The sequence below is a fragment of the Hevea brasiliensis genome, chromosome 16 (assembly GCF_030052815.1).
Source record: "Hevea brasiliensis isolate MT/VB/25A 57/8 chromosome 16, ASM3005281v1, whole genome shotgun sequence".
In the NCBI taxonomy this organism is placed as follows: domain Eukaryota; kingdom Viridiplantae; phylum Streptophyta; class Magnoliopsida; order Malpighiales; family Euphorbiaceae; genus Hevea; species Hevea brasiliensis.
The window spans coordinates 63,138,036-63,161,464 of record NC_079508.1 but is presented as its reverse complement, the minus strand read 5'-3'; the positions used below and the strand labels follow the sequence as shown (position 1 = coordinate 63,161,464).

Below are 23,429 nucleotides of genomic sequence, written 5' to 3'. Positions count from 1 at the left end.
TTCATGATTTTGTTATATACCACATTTTTTACGAAATGTTAATGCCCAAAAAAAAATCCAGCAGCACATTGCGAAATCAAAACAAACAAAACAAGCACAAACAAAATGTAAAACACGATTCCATTAAAGTTACATATTTGATACCTGAGATTTGCAGAGACAGAGAGTGCGAATCGTTACCAAGCACGTTAAAAACCAAAAACTAATCCAACAAGAAATGGTTTCTTTCGGCAGATTTAGACAAATAACGGAAATGAAAAATTTTGGAGATTTTCTAACTTGAAACAATCGATTTAATCGATTCACAGCCAATGGGTTTCAGAAATATTTAAGAACGATGAAGGGAGACGATGGTTTGGAAGGATGCGAACGAAATGGGTTTGCAAAAAAAAATGCATCCGTTCGGGTTTTGGGAGGCGATGCGACGGAAAAGAGAAGGAGTTTTGAATTTTAAAACTGAAAAGACATAAATGGAGACATTTGCAGAGAATGGGTACCGTGTATCAGTGGAGAAGCAGTGAGAAGATTGATGGTTCAGAAAAAAAAATTTTGAGTCCCGCGCTAATTAATGTGTTAAAAGTCTGTTTTTCCCTTAAAATGCATAGAGATACAATACTCTAAATAGAGGGGCATTTAAGTAATATGCTCTTTAAACATGTAGAATAGGCGCTCAAGAAAAAAAATAATTTAGAGTTTTAGTACAATCAAACCTGACTTCCAGTTTGCCAACGAAAAGTTAGGAGCAGTGGTAAAGCATTTAGCAATCACGAAAATTAGCAAACAGATTAGTATGCCACTGTGATCAAATTCGCACATCTGCTCATATCTGATAAGACCCAGAATTTTTCAAATTGCACCAGAAATATCAGAATGCATTTTTAACACTACAAATCAACATTTATCACTTCATTTTCATATAGAAACATGAGAATGCATCAAAACTTAATCAAGAGCATCAATCATACCAAGTTCTCTTCTTATTTTGCAGAAAATTTCCTCATTAAGTGGCTTTATAAAAATGTCAGCAAGCTGTTTTTCAGAAGGGACAAATTCAATTTGAATATCACCATTTTGAACATGATCCCTAATAAAATGATGTCTAATTTCAATATGCTTGCTTCTAGAGTGTTGAACAGGATTTTTTGATAGGTTTATAGCACTAGTATTGTCACATCTTATGGGAATGTGATCAAATTTAATTTCAAAATCTTCAAGCTGTTGTTTCATCCACAAAATCTATGCAACACAACTTCCAGCTACAATATATTCAGTTTCCGCAGTAGAAAGTGCAACAGAGGTTTGCTTTTCACTGTGCCATGAAACTAATGCATGACCTAGAAATTGACAAGTTCCAGAAGTGCTTTTTCCGTCATCTACTAGCAAAGAAAATCAATCACTATAACCAATAAGATCAAATGATTCACATTTTGGATACCATAAACCAATGTTGTGAGTGCCAATGAGGTATTTAAAAATTCTCTTAACTGCTACAAGATGAGATTCTTTTGGACATGATTGAAATCTTGCACATAAACATACACTAAAATGAATATCTGGTCTAGATGCTGTCAAGTAGAGTAAAGAACCGATCATACCTCTATAAAGTTTGTTATCTACCTCTTTACCTTTTTCATCTTTCTCCAATTTAATTATTGAGCTCATGGGAGTTCCGATACTTTTCATATCCTCCATTTTGAACTTCTTTAGCATATCCTTTATATACTTGGACTGATTTATAAAAATTCCATCTTTCATTTGCTTAATTTGCAATCCAAGGAAGAAAGTAAGTTCACCCATCATACTCATTTCAAATTCACTTTTCATCATATTTGAAAATTTTCTATAAAGAGAATGGTTAGTAGCACCAAAAATAATATCATCTACATAGATTTACACAATAAGCATGTCTTTTCTTAGTTTCTTAATGAAAAGAGTAGCATCCACTTTTCCTCTTTTAAAATCATTTTGAAGCAGAAATTTACTAAGTCTCTCATACCATGCTCTAGGAGCTTGCTTTAAACCATAGAGAGCTTTAGTAAGCTTGTAAACATGATTTGGAAAGTGAGGGTCTTCAAAACCAGGAGGTTGAGCTACATAAACTTCTTCATCAATATATCCATTTAAGAATGCACTTTTAACATCCATTTGATAAAGCATGAAATTCTTAAAACATGCAAATGCACACAACATTCTAATAGCTTCAATTCTAGCAACCGGAGCAAAGGTTTCATCAAAATCAATACCTTCCTCTTGGTTGTATCCTTGAGCTACTAGTCTAGCTTTATTTCTAACTACATGTCCTTTTTCATCCATCTTATTCCTAAATACCCATTTAGTTCCAATAACAGAATGCTTTTTAGGTTTAGGAACAAGTGTCCACACTTTATTTCTTTCAAATTGATTTAATTCCTCTTGCATAGCAAAAAGCCAATTTTCATCATTTTGAGCATCATTATATGTTTTGGGTTCAAATTGAGAAACAAAAGCAACATTACCAAAATATCTTCTAAGTTGAGCTCTTGTCATCATTCTTTGTGATGGACTATCAAGAATGTCATCTTTGGAATGATTTCTATGGTACCTCCATTCTTGTGGAATATCTTGATGTTGAGGTTCCTCAATTTGTAGTTCTTCCACATTTGGTTGGGAGTCTTCTTGAATTTCAACATTTGTGGAGCAAGGGAGTTCTTCTTCTTTGTCATTTTGATCATCCTCCACTAGTTCTTTTGATTCAAGCTCATCATTATTCGAATTCTTTGAATTTAGAATCTGCTCAATTTCATCATCACAAGAATCTTTCCTTTGCAAGGAAGTGTTAGCATCATCAAAAAGTATATGCATTGATTCTTCCATGGTCAATGTTTTTCTATTGAAAATCGTATATGCTTTGCTATTTGTTGAATAGCCTAGAAATATTCCTTCACAAGATTTAGCATCAAATTTCTTGAGATTGTTGTCTTTGTTATTCAAAATGTAACATTTGCAACCAAAGACATGAAGATATGCAATATTGGGTTTTCTTCCTTTCCATAGTTCATAAGGAGTTTTCTTTAAAATAGCTCTAATGGAAACTCTGTTCAAAATGTAGCATGTTGTATTTACAGCTTCTGCCCAGAAATATTTTGGCAAACTGTTTTCATTCTGCATTGTTCTTACCATTTCTTGCAAAGATCTATTTTTCCTTTCAACAACTCCATTTTGTTGTGGAGTTCTAGGAGCTGAAAATGTATGATAAATACCATTTTGAGAGCAGAAATTTTCAAACAAATTATTTTCAAATTCTTTTCCATGATCACTCCTCAAAGATTTAATGCAATATCCTTTTTCATTTTGAGTTCTTTTGCAAAAAGCTTCAAATATATCAAAGGTTTCATCTTTATGAGCAAGAAAGAAAGTCCATGTGAATCTTGAAAAATCATCAACAATTACAAATGTATATGCCTTGCCTCCTAGACTTCTAGGTGTGATTGGGCCAAAAAGATCAAGATGTAGTAATTTCAATGGTCTAGACGTAGTTACAACATTTTTGGATTTAAAAGATGATTTTGTATGCTTACCAAGTGCACAAGCTTTGCATTGAAATTCTTTTTCAAATCTTAGCTTTGGGAGTCCTCTAACAAGGTTTCTTCTAGAGAGTTTAGCAAGTGTACTCATGATAGCATGTCCTAATTTTCTATGCCATAACCATGCACTATCATCTAAAGTCATAAAGCATGTTTCACAATTTTCTTCAAGACTTGTTAAATCAAGTAGGTAAATATTATCTATTCTAGCACCAGCAAACATAACATTGTTTCCATGAATCTCACAATGCGTAGAAGTAAAAATGACTTTAAAACCATTATCACAAAGTTGACTAACACTTAAAAGATTATACTTTAATCCTTGAACCAATGCAACATTCTCAATGCAAGGATTTTTACCAATAGTTCCACATCCAATAATTTTAGCTTTACTTTTATCACCAAATTTGACATAACCTTCTTCTTTCAAAGTAAGAGAGGAAAACTTGCCTTTATTTCCTGTCATGTGCCTAGAGCAGCCACATTCAATGTACCAATGTTCTGTTTCCAGCATACTCCTTAGGCAGACCTGAAATCAGTTAACTGTTCTTAGGTACCCAAGCAACTTTGGGTCCTTGTGTGTTAGTAATATTAGGTAAAGTTCCTTTAGGCCCTCATACTTTCTTTGCCTTAAAGGTTCCTTTCCTAATAGGACAAGAATTAATCATATGACCTTTATGATTACAATAAAAGCATGTAATACTTGGTTGAGAAAAGGAAGTAGCTTTAACAAAAAATTGTTTGTATTTTCCATACTTCACAAATCCATCATAACCAATTCCAGATTTTTCATTTGTGGATCTTTGATTCCCAAGAAGTATATCAAGTGTTTCTTTTCCTTTTGTAAATTTAGTTAAATCTCTTGTCAAAGACTCAACTTTTGCTTCAAGAATTCTGTTTTTCTCAAGAAGTTGTTCACACACTTCTTTTGATCTTTGAAGCTCATCATTAACTTCCTTAAATAATTTCATTTGTGATTTGTAAAATTCATATTCCTTTGAAGCCATACTCAAGGATAGATTTTCTGATTTTAAAGCACAATTTTCATGAACCAAAATTTTGCATTTCTTTTTAAAAGTTCTATATTTATCATATGTCTTCATAAATGCAAGTTCTAATTCATCAACATTAAAAAGTTCAAGATTTACCTCATTTTCACTATCTTCGATGTGTGAGCTTTCACCTTTTTCTTCAATTGCCATCATACAAGTGTTTGCAGCTTCTTTGTCACTTGTTTCATCATTTGATGAAGAGTCACCATCACTCCATGTTGCCGCCATTGCCTTTTTGCTTTTATCCTTTCTAAACTTGTTTTTCTTCTTCAATGTAGGACACTTTGGCTTAATGTGGCCTGGTTTGTTACACTCATAACAAACTATTTCACTTGAATGATTTGGAGTCTTTGGAGCATATTTCTTTGTGAATTTCTTTTATTTGCTTCCACCTTTTCTAAATGCTGTTTTGAATCTTTTGACTATCATAGCCATATCTTCATCATCATCACTTGAAGCACTTGAATCATCACTTGAACTAGCTTTAAAAGCAACACTTTTCTTTTTCTCATCTACCTTTTCGGATATGAATGCTATACCTTTCTTTTTCTTTTGATCACCTTCTTTCTCATCTTTCTTATAGATCATCTCATGTGCAATGAGAGAACCAATTAGCTCATCATAGGTGTATTTTCTGAAATCCTTGGTGTCTTGAATAACAGTAGTCTTTGCTTCCCATGACTTTGGAAGAGACCTCAGAATTTTCTTTACAAGTTCTTGTTCCTCGAATCTCTTTCCAAGAGCTTTAAGTAGATTGACAAGATCTGTAAATCTGGTACTCATTTCAACAATAGTTTCACCAGGTTTCATCTCAAACAACTCATAATCACGGATGAGGAGGTTTGCCTTTGACTCTTTCACAATATCAGTTCCTTCATATGTGACTTCTAGTTTGTCCCATATTTCTTTTGCAGTTTGACATCCTAAAACACAATTATACTCATTAATATCAAGAGCACAATGAAGAATGTTAATAGCCTTGGCATTTGTAGAAATTTTCTTCCAATCATTATCATCAAATTCAACTCAGCTTTAGGAATTTGTACAGTTCCTTCACTGGTTTTATAAGGAATATAAGGACCATCTTTAATTATTCTCCAAGCATCAATGTCAACAGATTGTATAAAGTTTGTCATTCTAGTTTTCCAAAAAGAGTAATTTGTGCCATTAAAAAGTGGTGGTCTAGTGATGGAATAACCTTCAGCTAAGGGGGCAGGTATACCAGCAGAGTTTCTAGATGAACTAGCCATGTGTATGGATCACTCTAAGGGGTTTAATCCTCAAGCAAGAGAGACAAGCTCTGATACCAAATTGATGTCCCAAAATATGTCCAAGAGGGGGGTGAATTGGACTTTAAAAACAATTTTCGATTCTTGCTCAAAACCTTTGAAAATTGCAGCTAGGTTCAACTCAATTGACTAATGTGAAATATGAACAATACAACTCTATTGGCAAGTTGATTCAAAGTTAGGCTATATGCAATCAGTATACTGATCTAACAAATTATATCAACATTCAACAGAGATATCAGTAATCTGGATAAGTTTTTAACACAGCAACCAGAGCAGTATACCAGATATACTAACTGACAGCAGATCAAACAACAAGCAGATTAAATCAGATATCAGCAGATTTAGCAGTAAAAGCAGATTTAGCAGTAAACTGATTTTCTCATATTGCAGCAAGATTACCAGCAAATGGCCTCAACTTTCATATCAGCAAAATCATATCAATCATAAAGTTAAATTGCATAAATGTAAAAAGTAAAGGTTGAGAAAATGAACACTGAAATTTTTATAGTGGTTCGGCTTCAACTAGCCTACATCCACTCTCTCAAAGATCCCACTTTGAGTCTTCACTTCACTATTCTTCTCTTTTAAAGGCAAGAGACAAAAAGCCTTTTACAAATCTTCTCACCAAAGCTTTTACAAGTAGCTTCACACTTCTACCAAGTGTTATCCCAAACACTTTTTACAATTAAGCTTTAATAGGTGCTTGAATGACCTCTCATAAATGATAATAATGTGTTTAAAACTCACTCTCACTCAATACAACAGAATCTATAAAGAAGAGATGAGTAAATAAGCCAATGATGAGCAATAAAAATACTTTTAGCACTTTGAATGAAAGCTTTTATGATTTTAAACAGTGGAGAGTCTTTCATTAAGTGCAAAATGGCCAAAGGTAGGTGTATTTATAGCTTTGGAATGTTTTTGACTGTTTGGAAACTCATTTGAACGTTATAGTTACAAATTTCAAGAAAATAGCCGTTATTTTGTCGTTTTCTGCGATGTTGTACAGAGTTGAGACAGTTAGCATACTTGAGAAAATAGCAAACCAGTTAGCATACTAAATAAGTAGCAAACCAGTTAGCATACCAGGAAAACTTTTTTGCATAACTTTCAAAACTATAAAACTTTATACCAAATCATAGTCAAACACTTTTTAGGCCAATAATGATATTTAAAAGAAAAATCTTTTGAGGGATTGAAAATAAGCATCATTGACTTTTACTCCTCAATTCTTTTCAAAGTAATCCTAAAAATAAAATTAACTTCTATGCTATATGTACCTTCAATTCTGATTTTCAATGCAGTCTTGGAAGGTAACATTTTCTTCTTTTATCTGTTTTGATTCGTCCTGTGTTATCCTTAGAATGTCATCCTTTCTTTAGAAGCACGAATCCATCATGAAATACTTGTGTCTTTTTCTTTGAGATGCACAACACTTAAAACAATGTTAGTTTAATTCTAGTTGAGTTTTGGTATCATCAAAATCTATGCTCCTTTGAGCTTGTGGGGTCAACAAGGATGATCATGTCCTAGTAGCCACGAAATGCGATATATTCTCCGGAGAGTGGGTTCCAAATCCTGAAGCCCCATACTACACAAACACAACATGTTGGGCAATACATGAGCATCAAAATTGCATGCAATATGGCCGACCCGACACAGAGTTCATGAAATGGAGATGGAAACCTGATGAGTGTGAGCTACCTGTTTTCGACCATGCTGAGTTCCTGGAAATTGTTAGAGGCAAATCTATGGCTTTTGTTGGAGACTCTGTGGGTAGAAACCAAATGCAGTCCCTGATATGCCTTCTTTCCAGGGTAAGTGTTATTAATTACCATCTGTATGTTCATTTTTTTTATATGCTGAAATTCTTTATGCTTTGGTGGGTTTGACGAAGTCTATATGCGCATGGAAATTTCATCACCAGAATTAGTAAGAATTATTTTGTATTGATTTCTCGTTGTTTTAATGATCTATAAGTTAAGTTGACAAGAAATGGCCTGACAATATATTTAATCAAATACTGTAAACGTTAACATTTGATCAAATAAATGTTCTTCATCCTGGCGTTAAAGCTGAAAATTAAGCTGGTGATATACTGTGTCTTTTAGCCTTTATTTTCAAGCAGTGAAAGCAGACTGGAATCTGTCCTTTCCCCTACACTAGGTAAAACATGTCGGGAGTATTCGCATAACTCTCTCTTTATTTGAGCCTTTGTTTTTTTTCCCTGTAACTGAAAATTTTATTTTTGGCTTCAAAGGCCGTCAAAAATACAAAATCAACATAAAAATTCTTGTAACTTATGGATGTGTGTTAAAAAGTCCAACTCTTATCAATCTATATGCAGAATTAACGTTTTTACAGTGCCATAAGTTTTGATTTGAATGAATTAGGTTGATTAGTTGACCTAAGTCATTATGTAATTCAAAGTTTAGATAAATGAAAGATGTTATGCAACGTGTTGGCATGACATCGAATCTTCACAATCATGCATGTTATTGTTCTAAAAACCTAATTAATTAATTAATGTACTGGTTTGGATGAACCGTTAAGAGTAAGCTTTTGCTTTTAAGCTCCTATATAATTATTGGTTTATGATGTTTGGTAAATACTGTAGGAATAAATTTTTTAAATCAATGATTAGCAGTTCAAAGTTGTAATATACTGAATGTTATTGGGATTTCTAGTTTTGGTTCCCTATCATATACAAATATGTGAGACCCACCTATTTAATAGGTGGGTCTAATTATATATCTTGTGTCTTGAATTAGATAGAGGTCTAAACAAAAAAAATCTTAATTAAGAACTGCTAACATTTGATCATTAATTATAGTAGGAGAAAATAGACCTTTAATATCTAACTAATATTTATTTTACAATATAATTAAGTGTTTATCTCATGAAAGATTTATTGATAAATTTTTTATTTTTTGAAAATACTAAACAAAAAAAAAAAATATATATATATATATATATAGGAATTGCTGGGCATAACTTATGGTTGTGGGTCTAATGAAATATAATTATGACAATTAATATAAACTTAATTTTCCTACTAATATATTTGAAAACTCTATATGTGCTTTTTGAAGAAGATGCCACACAAATCTCTCTTGACTATGAAATTGACTGGCAACTAAAATACCACGAAACTCAAACTGGTTTTAATTTAATTTTACTTGTATCCAACAAACATTAAAGTGTAGTAGTTATATATGATTAGTGCTACTAATATTCTCACATATACACAACATTTAAGTTTGGCAAGGTAATGACAAGCTTTTGTCTAATTGGTTTAAGTATTTTTTTTACTTAGACTCAGTCTACCACGACGATATATGGTGAAATTTATCTTTTAAATATATAAATATCACATATTTATATATTAAATCTATAATAAATTGATTTGAGTAAGAATTTCCCTTTCGTCTGATCTAAGTAAGAATTTCCCTTTCGTTCCTATTAATGCCCTAATTAAGTACTTGATGAAACTCTAATTTCAGGTGGAATATCCCATAGATGTTTCATATACACCAGATGAGCAATTCAAACGTTGGAGGTACCCATCTTACAATTTTACCATGGCCACATTTTGGTCACCCTATTTGGTGAAAGAAGAAGAAGCAGATGCCAATGGACCAACCCACACTGGCCTTCTCAAACTCTACCTTGATCAATTCAATGAGGAATGGACAAGCCAGATCGAAGAATTCAATTATTTGATCATAAATGCTGGCCATTGGTTCTTTCGTCCATGCGTTTACTATGAAAATCACCAAATTGTTGGCTGCCGCTATTGCCTCCGAGACAATGTGACAGATTTGCCAATGTCTTATGGGTACAGAAAGGCTTTTAGAACTGCCTTTAGAGCCATTAATAGCCTAGAGAATTTTAAGGGCATAACCTTCCTTAGGACATTTGCACCTTTCACACTATGAAAACGGGGAGTGGGACCAAGGGGGCGATTGCTTGAGAACAAGACCTTTTCGGACCAATGAGACCAAATTAGAGGGTATAAACCTGGAGCTCTATGTTACTCAATTGGAGGAATTTAAGATTGCTGAAATGGAAGGGAAGAAAAGGGGCTTGAAGTTTAGGTTGCTTGACACTACACAGGCCATGTTGTTGAGACCAGATGGTCACCCCAGTAGATATGGGCATTGGCCACATGAAAATGTCACATTGCATAATGATTGTGTCCACTGGTGCTTGCCTGGACCAATTGACACATGGAGTGATTTCTTGCTGGAGATGTTGAAGATGGAAGGTGGTGGTCATGATGAGAGCTCATATCAGGAGAAGCTTCATTCAAGTGACTGGAAAATGAAGCTTAGATAAATTCAATTCTTTGTTTTTTGTCTTTTTTTTTTAATTTTTTATTAATTATTTAGTGATTTTTTATTATTGTATTTGTGCGGGTTATGGTTGATGCTATGAAATCGAATGGATGCAAAAAATATATATATTATGAGATATAAAAAAAAGAAAAAAAAATTCGTTGTGAATAACATGATTAGTAATGTCACCGTTGCTAATATATTATTAATCCGTCACTAATAATTAGTGACAGATTTTATTGACAGAGTAAATTCGTTGTTGAAACTCAAAATTTGAATTAACTGTAAATTAGCGATGAATCAATTAATCCATTGCTAAAAGTCTATTTTCTTTAGTGGGAAGTCTTAGTCCAACGAAGAAATATTGAACTTCTTTCATAATTTTTTTTTAGTGGAACTTCTTTTATGATTATTTAGTAAATAATGGTAGATAACATCATTGTTTTCTGTATGATAAATAAACAAAATCAAAAGATAAAAAAAATAATAAATTTGATAAATTAATTAATAAGTGATTAAGACACTTAGAAGTTTTAGACTCATCAAGTGGGAGAGGTAAATGAGCGGATTGAGATAAGAGTAAATAAAGAATGAGATAGACTTACTTAGACTTGAACCGATCATTGTTAAAATATTAGGAGTAATCAATTAGTTTGCTAACCCTCTACTCTTATAAATCTTTGATTTTTTTTCTTTTAATGTGGGACTCTTGACAGTAACAAAACGAAAACTCCTTGTTTTCTTTGCTCTAAAGTCACACCAGGGACGGGTTCCTGAACCTCTTCTTTTCCTCCTTTGATGTTCCTCAGATTCTTTCATTCATCACTCTAGCAAGATTTAATAAGCATAATAACAATGCCTAGTACTGCCATGATTTTTGTCCCTCTCCTCCTCTCTCTCTCTCTCTCTCTCTGTCTCTCTCTCACTTTACCAAACTGATAAGTTCACACTTAAAAACAATGAACCCTGAAATAATTTCAACACATTTTTTTCATGTGACAGTTTTTAGACTGATTGGATGTAGTGTAGGTAAGGATTTTCCTGGCCCATATTACTCACTCTTACGAAGAACTTCATCCTTATCATCCAGTTGTTTATATATTACCTATATTGGTGTGTCTATTATGCAAATTGTCCCATTTTTAATTTCTCTAGTTATGCTCATTTCATTGAGCTTCACATTGGCATCAACCTACCATGATCAAACTTCTCCTACTAGGCCTTATCCTTTTTCTTGTTACTATTATTCCACTCTACATCTTCAACTCCTCTTCACCCTGGCCATCTTTTAGAACTCTTAAGACCATAAATTTTGGGAAGACTACATGTACTATTTTCCAAGGAAGATGGATTTGGTACCCCAACAGGTCTTAATATACTAATGCAACATGTCAGGAAATCTTTGATCAACATAGCTGCATCAAGTTTGGCAGACCTGACACTGATTTTTTGAAATGGAGATGGAAACCTGACCAATGTGAGCTCCCTTTATTTGATGCAAACCAGTTCTTGGAGCTTGTAAGAGGGAAGTCAATGGCATTTGTTGGGGACTCTCTGGCAAGAAACCAAATGCAGTCATTGCTCTGCCTCTTAGCCACTGTAAGTGCATGGCTTGTCAGATTGCAAGAATCAATCAGTACTGAATCATTTTCCTTATTGTCTTTCTCTCTCTTACAGCAGGTGGTCTATCCTTTAGATGTTTCTTATACATCAGATTCAAGATTGAAAAGATGGTTCTATGTTAACTACAACTTCACACTAGCATCCTTTTGGTCACCTCATTTGGTTAAAGCCATTGACACAGACCCTAATGGCCCAACCTACAATCGCCTCATGAATCTTTACTTAGATGAGGCAAATGATGTGTGGGCAGCTCAAATTGAAGCCTTTGACTATGTCATCATCTCAGCTGGAAGATGGTTCTATGGACCACAGGTATTCTTTGAAAATGGCAAGGTTGTGGGTTGCCATTTGTGCCTCAAAAACAATATCAAGAACCTTACTATGTTATATGGATACAGAAGGGTTTTCAGGACTGCTTTCAAGATCCTTACGGGACTTGAAAATTTTAATGGGGTGACATTTTTGAGGACATTGTCACCTGCACATTTTGAGAATGGGGAATGGAACAGAGGAGGGAATTGTATCAGGACAAGGCCAGTTTCAAGAGGAGAAATGAAATTGGAAGGGGATGATTTGGAGCTCTACTTGACTCAAGTTGAGGAGTTAAGGAGAGCAGAAAGGGAAGGGAAGAAGAGAGGTTTGAAGTTTAGATTGCTAGACATAAATGAAGCAATGGTTGTGAGGCCAGATGGACACCCTAACCATTATGGGCATTGGCCACATGAGAATGTGACTATTTCTGATTGTGTGCATTGGTGCTTGCCAGGTCCTATTGATACTTGGAATGATTTCTTGCTTCAGATGTTGAAGATGGAAAGGTATTGAGAAGCCATTTGATTTCAAAGATACTGCTAGCCCAATCTTTGTTGCAAAATTTTTCTTTCTAATAAAATCATAGCATTAATTTTTTGGATGTACAGTAAATTGAGTTAATTTCTGTCATTTGGATGATTAAAAGAAAAGAGCTTCTGATAATAAGTGCTCAAATGCCATCATTAGCAAAGATAGTCTTTGAATGGAACAGGGTGCAGCATGGGATGCTCTCTTCAAATTCAAATTTTCAGGCCTTCCCAAATGCAGACAAGTTCATTAACAATTCAATAATACACTGCACTAGTTCTCAAACAGACACTTAAATATTAACATTTGAAACTTAAATTAAATTAAATTAATGCATTTCAATTTCAAATTCTATTAGAATCGAGTTAAAATTATTAAGAGAAATGAAAATGTTACTTTCATTCTTCCTAACGAGCTCTCACTCTTCCATGGGCATGGAGGTTTAGAAATTGTCTAATAATAATTTACATTTATAAACAAATGTAGCCTGGTAAGATGATAGAATATGATAGCATTAGAGCACACGTAGATGCAATAATATAAGGTCACCCACCATTCACATAGCAATCAAATACCTCTATTTTATCACCTTTTTCTACTAAAATTATGGTGTTCCCAAGTGCGCTAGAGAATCATTTTGCTTTGCATATGAAATATTTAGGCCCTGATCGTTTTCTATAGAAAAAGGTTAAGATGACTTTGGAATTGCAAGAGCATATACAGGTAAGAGCTTTGGGTTTCTGCTGGAAACCTTTTTTCCCCCTGTAATGCACTTTTTAGTCAAATGCAAGAGTCTAAAGTAGTCATTGCCTGTTCAGTTTGATCTATTGACTACATTTCTAACATTTTGATGTACAAAAATTTTAGTAAATTGGGTGGGGTTGCCTAAATTGAAAAATCCAGCTACCATCAAAGAATTTACACTCAATTTCCAAGTATTTAATTAAACTCAATTTGGTAAAGTTGGGTAAGAAAATGCTCCCAAAAGCTCAATCAAAATTTAGTCTTGCCGTACTACCCTCCCCAGCCTCAAGAACCACAGATTAAGTTCCTCAAAACTTTCCATCTCAAACAAAGTTACTGAGCTTGAAAGCTGAACCACTGATCATATATAGCTCAATGAATCATCTAAGACGAAAATAAAATAGAAAGTTGATTGTAACATGTCATAATACTGGGATAGTTACAGAGTATAATTTATGTCAGAGACCCTAATGGAGGCGATAAGGACGATCAGCACCCCCATCTCCATGTATTGTCAAGGCAAAAGAAGAGTGACCTTCTTTTCTTGAAAAAGAAAATTGGAAAAGAAGAGGGCAAATGACCATATTCACACGTGGAAAATTTGGGATCATCAATTGCTTTCCTCCTAAGCCACGCCATTGTTACTTAGCACTAACTCATCTACTTACATCTCAAGATACCTTTGAGTCTAACCACCATGAACTGTCTCAAGGAATTCATGAACTTCATGATTGTTGGAGACTATTTGCTACAAGAAAAGTGTCTCAGTACTTCTCTGTTTAATCATACTATTTAACAAGTTGTTTAACGAGTTGTACACACCATTAAGTGCACGTCGAGCAACAAACAATTTAAGACTTCTTCTAAGTGCCTTGGGAATTTCTAAAGGGAGAACAATTGTGAGAGTTTAAAATCTTGACTTTTTGCACTGTGAGATAAAGCATTCGATCGACTACTATTGAAAAACTAAATAGGCAATAATACAAGTATTATTCTACCAAAAACTCTAATCTACAAAGGCATGATACTAGCAAATTAAGTTAATATGAAACAAAAGCAATTAGAACTTCTGCTTTAGAACTTTGCAAAGATATCATGATGCCTTGCCAAACAATAAAGGCGACTACTATTGGAGGATTTAGCTGGCGCACGCAAACCTCACCTATTAAGAGCTGCCAAATCAACCAAAAAGAGCTGTTTGAAATTAATTATCATGAACATAGCATCCATTTCCAAATTACACAATTAAATCACATCACTGCTCATACACACTGTATAAAATGACACAAACTACCAAATTTACTTCAATTACTCCCCACCATGAAGTTTCATGCCACTGAGCTTTCTAGTGGAAAGAGCTCACAGAAAAGGCTGTTCCTGATAGCCTTCACTTTATTTTTCCTCACCATAATCCCTCTGTATCAGTTGAAGAATTCGCGCTCACCTTTACCATCTCATAGTGTCAATATCAGTGATTTGAGAAGCAGAGAAAGAGTGAAGGAATGTGATATTTTTACTGGAAAATGGGTGCCTTATCTCAGAGGACCTTACTATACTAATGCAACCTGCAATTTGATCATAGATCAGCAAAACTGCATGAAATTTGGGAGGCCTGATACAGAGTTCATGAAATGGAGATGGAGACCAGAGGAATGTGAGCTTCCTTTCTTTAACACAGTGCAGTTCTTGGGTCTTGTTAGAGGGAAATCGATGGCCTTTGTTGGGGATTCAGTGGGAAGGAACCAAATGCAATCACTGTTGTGTCTCCTAGCCAGTGTAAGTTCTCAAATGCTCATTTCCATTCAATTACTAAGCATGCTCCAGCATAATGATTCTAAACTGAAACCCAAAAGAGAATGTGCTCTCATTTCTACTCTGCAACGTCTTTTAGGTGGTCCACCCAGTGGATGTTTCTCACAAATATACATCAGATACAACATATTTCAGGTACTGGTTCTATAGTGATTACAGGTTTACCTTAGCCACTTTATGGTCTCCTTCCTGGTTAAATCCTGCGATGCAGACCCCAGTGGTCATTCTCTCAACAGCCTGATGAACCTTTACTTAGACCAGGCTGATAAGGCATGGGCAAGTCAGATTGAAAATTTTGATTATGTGGTCATCTCTGCCGGACAATGGTTCTTTCGTCCTCTGATATACTACTTGAATGGCCAGATTGTTAGCTGTCACAACTGCAATAAAGAAAACATTACTGCTGTTACTAAGTACTATGGATACAGGATGGCCTTTCGAACTGCCTTTAGGACCCTTCTGAGGCTAAAAGGATTCAAGGGTATAACATTTTTAAGGACATTTTCCCCATCCCACTTTGAGAATGGGGCTTGGAATGCAGGAGGGAGTTGTCCAAGGACGAAACCCTATACAAGTGAAGAAATGAAGCTAGAAGATTATAACTTAGAATTCTACTTAACACAGGTTGAGGAACTTAAGAAAGCAGAGAAAGAAGGGAGGAAGAGAGGTTTGAAATTTGTGCTGCTAGCTACTACTGAAGCAATGCTGCTTAGACCAGATGGACATCCAAATCATTATGGACACTCGCTGCATTGGAATGTGACCGTAGCCGACTGTGTTCATTGGTGCTTGCCAGGCCCCATTGACACTTGGAATGAGTTTCTGCTTTATGTAATAAAGAGGGACGCTCAGAGATCCTTTCGTGGTGAGCCGCAGAAAATTGTTTGATGTTTATGGATACATTTTTTACATATATGTTGCAAATACTATTTAATGAGTATTCTTTATAATGCAATGATTTGTTATTTTGACGTAAATTAAAAGCTGAAATTTGAAATCTCATTGGTTTTTCAGTAGTTCTGCGACGGTACAAATGATCTCAATGCATGTAGCAGATAAACCTGTTTTGATGGGATTTTCTTATCAAGTAATAATAAAGAATTAAAGATTGCAGTTCAAGAAAATCACTTGGCTCTTAACAATACTGGCTGCAATAAGGTGGTATCACATGGCAGTTTTCCACACCATATCAAGTTTACATTTGTCCGTACATTCTGTTTGAGAGGAGGTTTTATAAGGTAATGAGAGGTTTTTTTAAGGTTTATATATATATATATTTGAAAGAGCTCATGATTTTATAAGGAATGAGTATGATTTTCAAAGGTTTTTAAAAAATAAAAATAAATAAAAAAAATCAAATTTTCAACTCACTAAACAATAAGTTGCTAAAATTTTCCTCATTAAAATCTCAAAACTTTAAAAATCCTTCATTTTGCTCAAACAATAAAAATTTATTAAGTTTTTAAAATCATTAAAAATCTTGCTTTATTCTACCTCTTCCTGAGCATAGTACTAGGGATTTCAAGTTACTAAATGTCACTACATTTGGGTGAAAATTGCTGCTCACAGATACTAATAAATGTTTTGAATGACTATTATAAGTATCATCTTCCTCAACTTCACATCCAAAAAGAATGTAACCTCTTCACTTATTTACCACTTCATAATTCCTAGGTAGGCCTGTAATTATTTAGGGACAAGTGAAAACATTCTACAGTCTGTCTTCATTAAAGTTCTTGACTCTATGCTTTATAGCCTACAATTCTAACCATCCTGTTGTCTTTAAATCGACGGTTGCTGCCATAGAGATTCTTGCAGCAGCAGAGGCAAAGAGTGCCAGCCGGGGATTCAGGAGCTGAATTTGGTGCCTATGATTAAGGTTTTATTTTCTGATGTCGTCTTTTTAAGAGTGCCCGTGGAATGTCCATGAAAAAAATTCATCCTTGACTTGGAAGGGATTTATGACAGTAAACACATTGAAGAAGATTACAAACTTGAAAGGTTACGGTGAGGGAAATTCGCATGCTAATCTATCATGGTGGATTCATGATAGAGGTGATGAGGGTTAAGAGGATGATCAAGACCACAAAAGATGCAAAAGACCACAAAAGATGCAAGGGAAGTGGTAAATCAAGATGTTTCAGTCAGCAGAATCATAATATGTACGAGACATGATAAATAGAACATTCAATATACATAAGAGAATATTAGTACAACCACTAGTCTAAAACAACATAGCAATTATACTTTTCTGAGTATAAAAATATCAAAATAAGTTCTATACAGTAGAGATAATACATCATGTTCAACAAGCAATAAAAATATTAATTAAAAAAAAAGATCTTTCGAAGACAAGAAAGAGTATATCCGGATGCTAGTCAAAATGAAATCTTGATGAAGACTATGATGTGCAACATTAAAATATACAGCACAAAAGCCGACCTCATTAGCATAAGCCTCTGCTGTTGCTCTGTTTGACCACCAGTTGAATAAGGAAGCTTGTCAGAAATATAATCCGAAGAAGCAAATCCTCTGCCTGAGTTGCTTCTCCCAAACCGATTTCTAGCAGTATTGGCCTCTGCATTGCTGCTTTCAAGCTGCCTCCACAAGCCATTTAATCTTTCTAGCTCCATCTCTTTCAAATGGATTTCACTGACCAGGCCTTCTGCTTGTGCCTACAAACAAGAAGGCTATATTTGTAAAAGATGGCGTTTCACTTCATAAGACATCGACCACACATAATAATACATTAGCTGAAAGAAAATTATAAAGCCATAAGAAATTGTAAAATTCACCTGCTTTGCTGCTAGTTGCTCAATTAAGCTATGAAGCTGTTTATCCAATATCTTCTCTCTCTGCGCTGCAAAACAGAAATCACTTGTAATTCAAATTCCCTGGTATGAGTTGACAGTTCCAATATGTCAAATATTTTCCATTAATCATTAATTTTTCTCATTATACATTTAAAGAAATGAATTTACATGAAACTGCAAGAAGAGAAACCGAGGAAACAACAACTCTATGACCAAGTCATAAGATTGCCACGTACGATCAAATCATAAACTCAAAGTGTAAGCCAGCTTGCAGCCTAGGAATAGATTCTTTCTGAATTGTGATCTATTCCCAAAAAGGATTTTTTGCAAAAGAAACATCTAGATAGATGACTAAAATGTTTTCTGTATAAGGAAACCCTTTTCCTTTGCTGGTGAAGGGAAAAGCTAAGCCTTAATGTCCTAAAATCAAATCAAGCTTTTCCTTTCGTAATTTTGTTACCTTCTCATAAAGGGGGGAAAGATGTAAACCGGAATCCTAATCTCAGCCCCTCTATGCATGTGTGTTGTGCGTTCAAGTGATTGTGTATGCAAACACATCCACATAAAATTCTAAAAGGTTCATGCAAAATGGTTACAAAACATATGATATAAATACCTGGCATAGGCTGCTTCAGAGCACTATCTTGAACTTGAGCCCATTTTTTCTCTAAATCTTGAACAATTTCTTCCATTGAACTCTGAGAGGATCAGGCAGATCTTCAGTGCCCAATAATGGCAAACCTAATGGGGATAAAATTTGCAAGACATAGAGAAAAAGGTATAACGTACCAGTTCTTTTTTCTTGTTCTCCAACTTCTCCAATAAAGTGGAATTTGTAGCTAGTGTATCTGGTTCAGTTTCAACTTCTGTTTCATATACAACTGATTCACCAGGCCTTCCAGACTGACTGGTGTTCAGCGCAGTTTCTGCATTTTCCAGTTCCTGTCTCAAATTCTTTTCATTTTCATCCATTTCCTGAAATTAATAATTTGATGCAGATAAATTCAAATGATTAGAAGTCAGCTTGTAAATTTGATGAGATTTCATCACTATAAGATTCAGTCAAAGAGAATCCTTTCAATAGAAAAAAGCTACACGTTATGTGAAAGTCATTAGCAGTGAAATATAGGCATGCCCCAGAAGTTCAGCACCAACCTGTAACTTCCTCTGAAGTAAATCTGCTTCCTGAATTTTCTCCTGTATTTTATTCTCACAATTTGATATAGCCTTTTCATATGCAACATTTTCTTCCAGCAAAGTTACCTCTCTCAATTGGGCCTGGTCATAACAATGAGTGGAAACTGTTAATAGATGAAGAGGGAACAATCAACTATTGAAAGAGGGATTAGATCAGCCTTCAAAACTCATCCATATAGATAAACACGTCACCCCAACATATGGTAAAACTTTAGAACAAAACCAATCCAAGTAACCCATGGTTATCATGACTCATGGTCACACTATAACTCATGGTTATCATAACTCATGGTCACACTATCATGAGCAGAAACAAAAAAAATTCTGTGTTTAAAGAATTTCAATGGATGGAGTAAATTGATGAAGACTCATTTTCCATGAAACTAAATGTATTACATATGCATGTTCAGTAACTAAAGTACTAAGTAGTAAAAGTTACACAGAAAATATAACTCCGAGCACAATTTAGATATTCTGCTCAAGGGATATGAAGCATCATTTAGGGGTGACATGAAATCATAGCACCAAATTCAAAGATAGCACAGAAAAAAAAAATAAAAAAAAGCTGAAATTTGAATATATGTGTACCATAAAGATAGATTTATAATTAAAAAAAAAAAAACGCTATCTAGAAAAATCAGAAGCCAAAAAAGGAGAACAGCAAAATGTATATCAAAGAGGAAAAAAAACTGTAATGTTATCATAACGATTCCCAACTAAAACAAAAATTATTTAAAAGCCAGATCATAGACCCAAATTTATTCCAAGAATTCCGCACCATATAAAATTCATGATAAAAAGCATAAACAAAAAGAACAAACTGCACTATATTCCAACATAAGGATCAAATAGAACAACCAAAAAGAAAGACTCAGGTACAAATCGAGCACAATTAGCATAAAATTGATGAATTACGTGTTCCTTAGTGGCAGAGTGAGCGTTCAACTGCAGAGCAAGAGCAGCATTGGAAGCTAGAGAGTGAGCGTGGAGGTGAGGAAGGCGTTGGGAGATGTCGGGTGGAGGCAGTCTGAGCCGTAGATCCTGGATCGTGCGGCTCAATGAGGTTGCCTTTCGATCTAATTCTCGCACATAGTTTTGCTGCTCTTCGGTGAAGGTTATCGGGATGGCGTCTGCTTCATTGGTCTGGCCACCGCCGTGACCTCCAACAACATCCGCTGCCCAGGCCAGTAATCCCGCCATCGCTCTCGAAATCTGTACACCTACTGCCTGAAACTCTGAAAAATCAGCGAATGTTAACCAGGGTTAACCTGAAACGGCACCGGTTCAGACCGTGTTGACCATATGATTATAATCGAAAAACTGATTTAACTTTATTTTTTACTATATCCTAAAAAAAAAATTAATTTTTTATTTTAATCTTTTAGTTTAAATGATTTAATTTAGTTTTTATTTTCTTAGGATTTAGTTTAGTTATTTATTTTCGAAAATTTTAGTTGCGCGATTCCGTTCGGCTATTAAAATTAAAATAAACAAAAAAAATTAAAATAAATAATTACTTAAGAGGCAGGGGCAGAACTTAAAAAAAAACTATTATTTGCCCTCTCATATTTTATTTTTATCTCAATCTTTATAATTTTATATAAATTTTTTTTATTTTTCATTTTGATGTTAAATTTTTAATATTTTTTATTTTATTTTAATTATTATATTTTATTAAAATATCAATTAGTTTCTTTTTAATTATAATTAACTAAGAAATTAATTTTTAATTTTGCCTCTGTTAAGGTGTATTTGATATTTAACGAAATTTTATAATTTATTTTTTAAAATTCTTCTAAGTTGATTTTTTTATAAAATAATTAATTATAAAAATTTTATTAGCTTGAAAAAAGTAAAGTTCTTTACTTAAAAAATATATATAATATTTTTTTTCAAAAATCAAATAAATAAGTTATATGTTCAAATCTTATTAAAAAATTCCGGAAATAGATTACACAATTATCCTATGATCAACTTTGAAAAATGATTTTCTTTTTTATATAAAGTGTATGAGTATATGTAATATTAATATTATTTTAATTATTTTTGTCACGACCTAATATATGCACTAGACTGACATTAGGACCTGAGTCAGTCTAAAGCCTCCGATACTCATAATAAACATAACTATTCATTAACACAATTCTAAGGCCCATTTTAAGCCCAATTTCAATAATTTAATTGGACAGACTCATAATATAACATGACTATACAATGAGAGTTTTTAACTCACCAAACCTGTAAGCACAATATATAATAATTTGGGGAGCTCAGCTCACCCTCCACATACTCATAATGTCATAAAATCAAATGGGATCTCAGCTCTATCATACAATCAAATTATCCATGCATTTAATAGGTTTACAAATCGAACGTGGCAATTATAATATAGATCAAAATCAAATAAGGTACTTTTAACATATGCAAAGTTCTATAAGTTAGTAAAATTATATAAAACATAACGGATATTAATAGATACCCTGTGAATGAGAGAGGCAGGTTAGAACTCAAAAAAAAAATATTTTATATCCTGAAAAAATAAGGTGAATAAGAGTGAGAGTTCGACTCAGAGAGTAAAATATCGATTTTAAGTACAATTTCTATAGCTATCTACAGCTAATGCATCGTAAAGAGTGGAATGCAATACTTTCATAGTTTTCATACAATTCACATCGTAAACAAAGATAATTTAGAGTACTCACACATCCATATAATATTTAAACAATATATAGGAGCTGATCCCATATACAGCTCTCTTAATCCAACATCTTTCAGCGAGTATATCTCAAACTGGACTTTTCACTTAATAGACCAAATGCGGGGGCCAGTGAGATCATCTCGAGCCGTGTCTACCCCGACTTATCCATAAAAGGATCAGGTCCCGCATCTAACCGTCCTGTCCATATCTAATATCACACACTACACGCAAGCCAACACACGCGCACTACTCCAAATTACCATAAAATAACATCCATAGCATTTTATCAAATAAAAATGCAATATAAAACGTGCCTAATATTTAACTACATAAATATATATTTATAAGTGATGCATGGGCATGCCTGAACATATAGTAATATTGAAATTATAATTAAAATCAATATTTTACTCACAGACGTGAACCAAGGTCACTGTGGTGGCTAGACGGAGGAAGAAGGCTATCTTGACTCACTTGATAATTTCATTATAATTATTTAATATAATTAACTCAATATAAGCTTAAAAAAGAACCAAAGACACCCTAAGTTGTGCCGAAAATCCTGCAGAGTTCTCCCTATACCTAGAACTTATCCAACCTGCAAAAGGGCTCAAAATACACTTTTATATCCGCAAGTTACACAACCATATCTCAATCACATCATATGGCCCTTCCTGAGCCTATCCAAACAGTCAACAACCAAAATTTGAAAATTTATTATTTAGTCCCTACAACTAACCCTTTTATAAAAACTACCCAAATGAGCTCTAAAAATTCTAAAATTTTATCTCGCGATATTTAGTAATATTATTAAGCTAATTCAAAATGAATTATAATTTTTTAACATACCACGAATATTTTATAGATTTTTAATCAAAATCAGGCTTAGATCATTAAGAAAAATGAGGGTTTGGGTTTACCTATGCTAATTCTGAAACTTGGGACGCTTCTGAGATGTCTGAAAATGATGGGGTAGCCTGTAATCTCGACCTGATTCTGAAACTTTCCTGGTAGCTTGCCTACCAGCCCCGAAATTACAGACCTAAGTAACTGTCGAATTTTGGTGAAATGAGCATACCTACGCGAAGCCTACAACACATGGGTTAGTACATAATTTTTACGAAATTTATTAAGCTCGTGTAATGTCCAGAAAAATACTGCGAAGTTCCGTGAAACACACCAGAAAAACGGTGTCGGAAAATTTTGAAATGGGTATTGCCGCGAAGCTTTCGTCAAAGGGAGCACTCCGATACTCTCGGATTTTTCGTAGGGTTTACAATTTGCTAGAAATTTAGTCCAAAAATCGAAATAGGCTAAAACTTCCCGAGCAAAAATTGGATAAAATTGCTTGATAGATTTATGTGTTCTTAGTGTCTATGGAAAACTCTTGAGGTGTAGATGGGTTTTGAGACAAGACCCGATTTAATTGGTGGCCGGATCAGGCAGAATCGACCTGGG

At 34.0% G+C, this 23,429-nt stretch overlaps 1 protein-coding gene and 3 pseudogenes across 2 annotated transcripts; 3 read left to right on the top strand and 1 right to left on the bottom strand.

Annotated features, from left to right (window-relative positions):
• The first annotated feature begins 6,045 nt into the window (after window positions 1-6,045).
• Window positions 6,046-10,427, top strand: LOC110671572 (protein trichome birefringence-like 19; annotated as a pseudogene).
• A 521-nt stretch (window positions 10,428-10,948) lies between these two features.
• Window positions 10,949-12,780, top strand: LOC131174805 (protein trichome birefringence-like 19; annotated as a pseudogene).
• A 1,991-nt stretch (window positions 12,781-14,771) lies between these two features.
• LOC131174476 (protein trichome birefringence-like 19) lies at window positions 14,772-16,151 on the top strand (annotated as a pseudogene).
• Window positions 15,519-20,658, bottom strand: LOC131174477 (uncharacterized). 2 transcript variants are annotated; one of them, XM_058137953.1, is made up of 7 exons: window positions 20,189-20,657; window positions 19,232-19,354; window positions 18,866-19,051; window positions 18,693-18,774; window positions 18,059-18,123; window positions 17,706-17,938; window positions 15,519-15,643 (listed from the first exon to the last, which is right to left on the bottom strand). In XM_058137953.1, exons 1-7 carry the CDS (start codon window positions 20,471-20,473, stop codon window positions 15,631-15,633), a joined length of 987 nt encoding a protein of 328 aa, XP_057993936.1. In that variant the 5' UTR covers window positions 20,474-20,657; the 3' UTR covers window positions 15,519-15,630. The 2 variants fall into 2 exon arrangements, with proteins under 2 accessions (XP_057993936.1, XP_057993935.1); XM_058137952.1 differs by lacking the exon at window positions 15,519-15,643 and having other exon boundaries at window positions 17,436-17,938; window positions 20,189-20,658.
• Between the last annotated feature and the right edge of the window lie 2,771 nt (window positions 20,659-23,429).

Excerpts from the sequence above, each read along its gene's own strand:
- LOC131174477 (XM_058137952.1), bottom strand. The coding sequence starts at position 20,473 with ATGGCGGGATTACTGGCCTGGGCAGCGGATGTTGTTGGAGGTCACGGC. Across the intron at positions 19,355-20,188 it reads ACTCTGCCACTAAGGAACAC|GCCCAATTGAGAGAGGTAAC; the intron begins GTAATTCATCAA and ends TGTTATGACCAG. Across the intron at positions 18,775-18,865 it reads AGAACAAGAAAAAAGAACTG|AGTTCAATGGAAGAAATTGT; the intron begins GTACGTTATACC and ends TGATCCTCTCAG.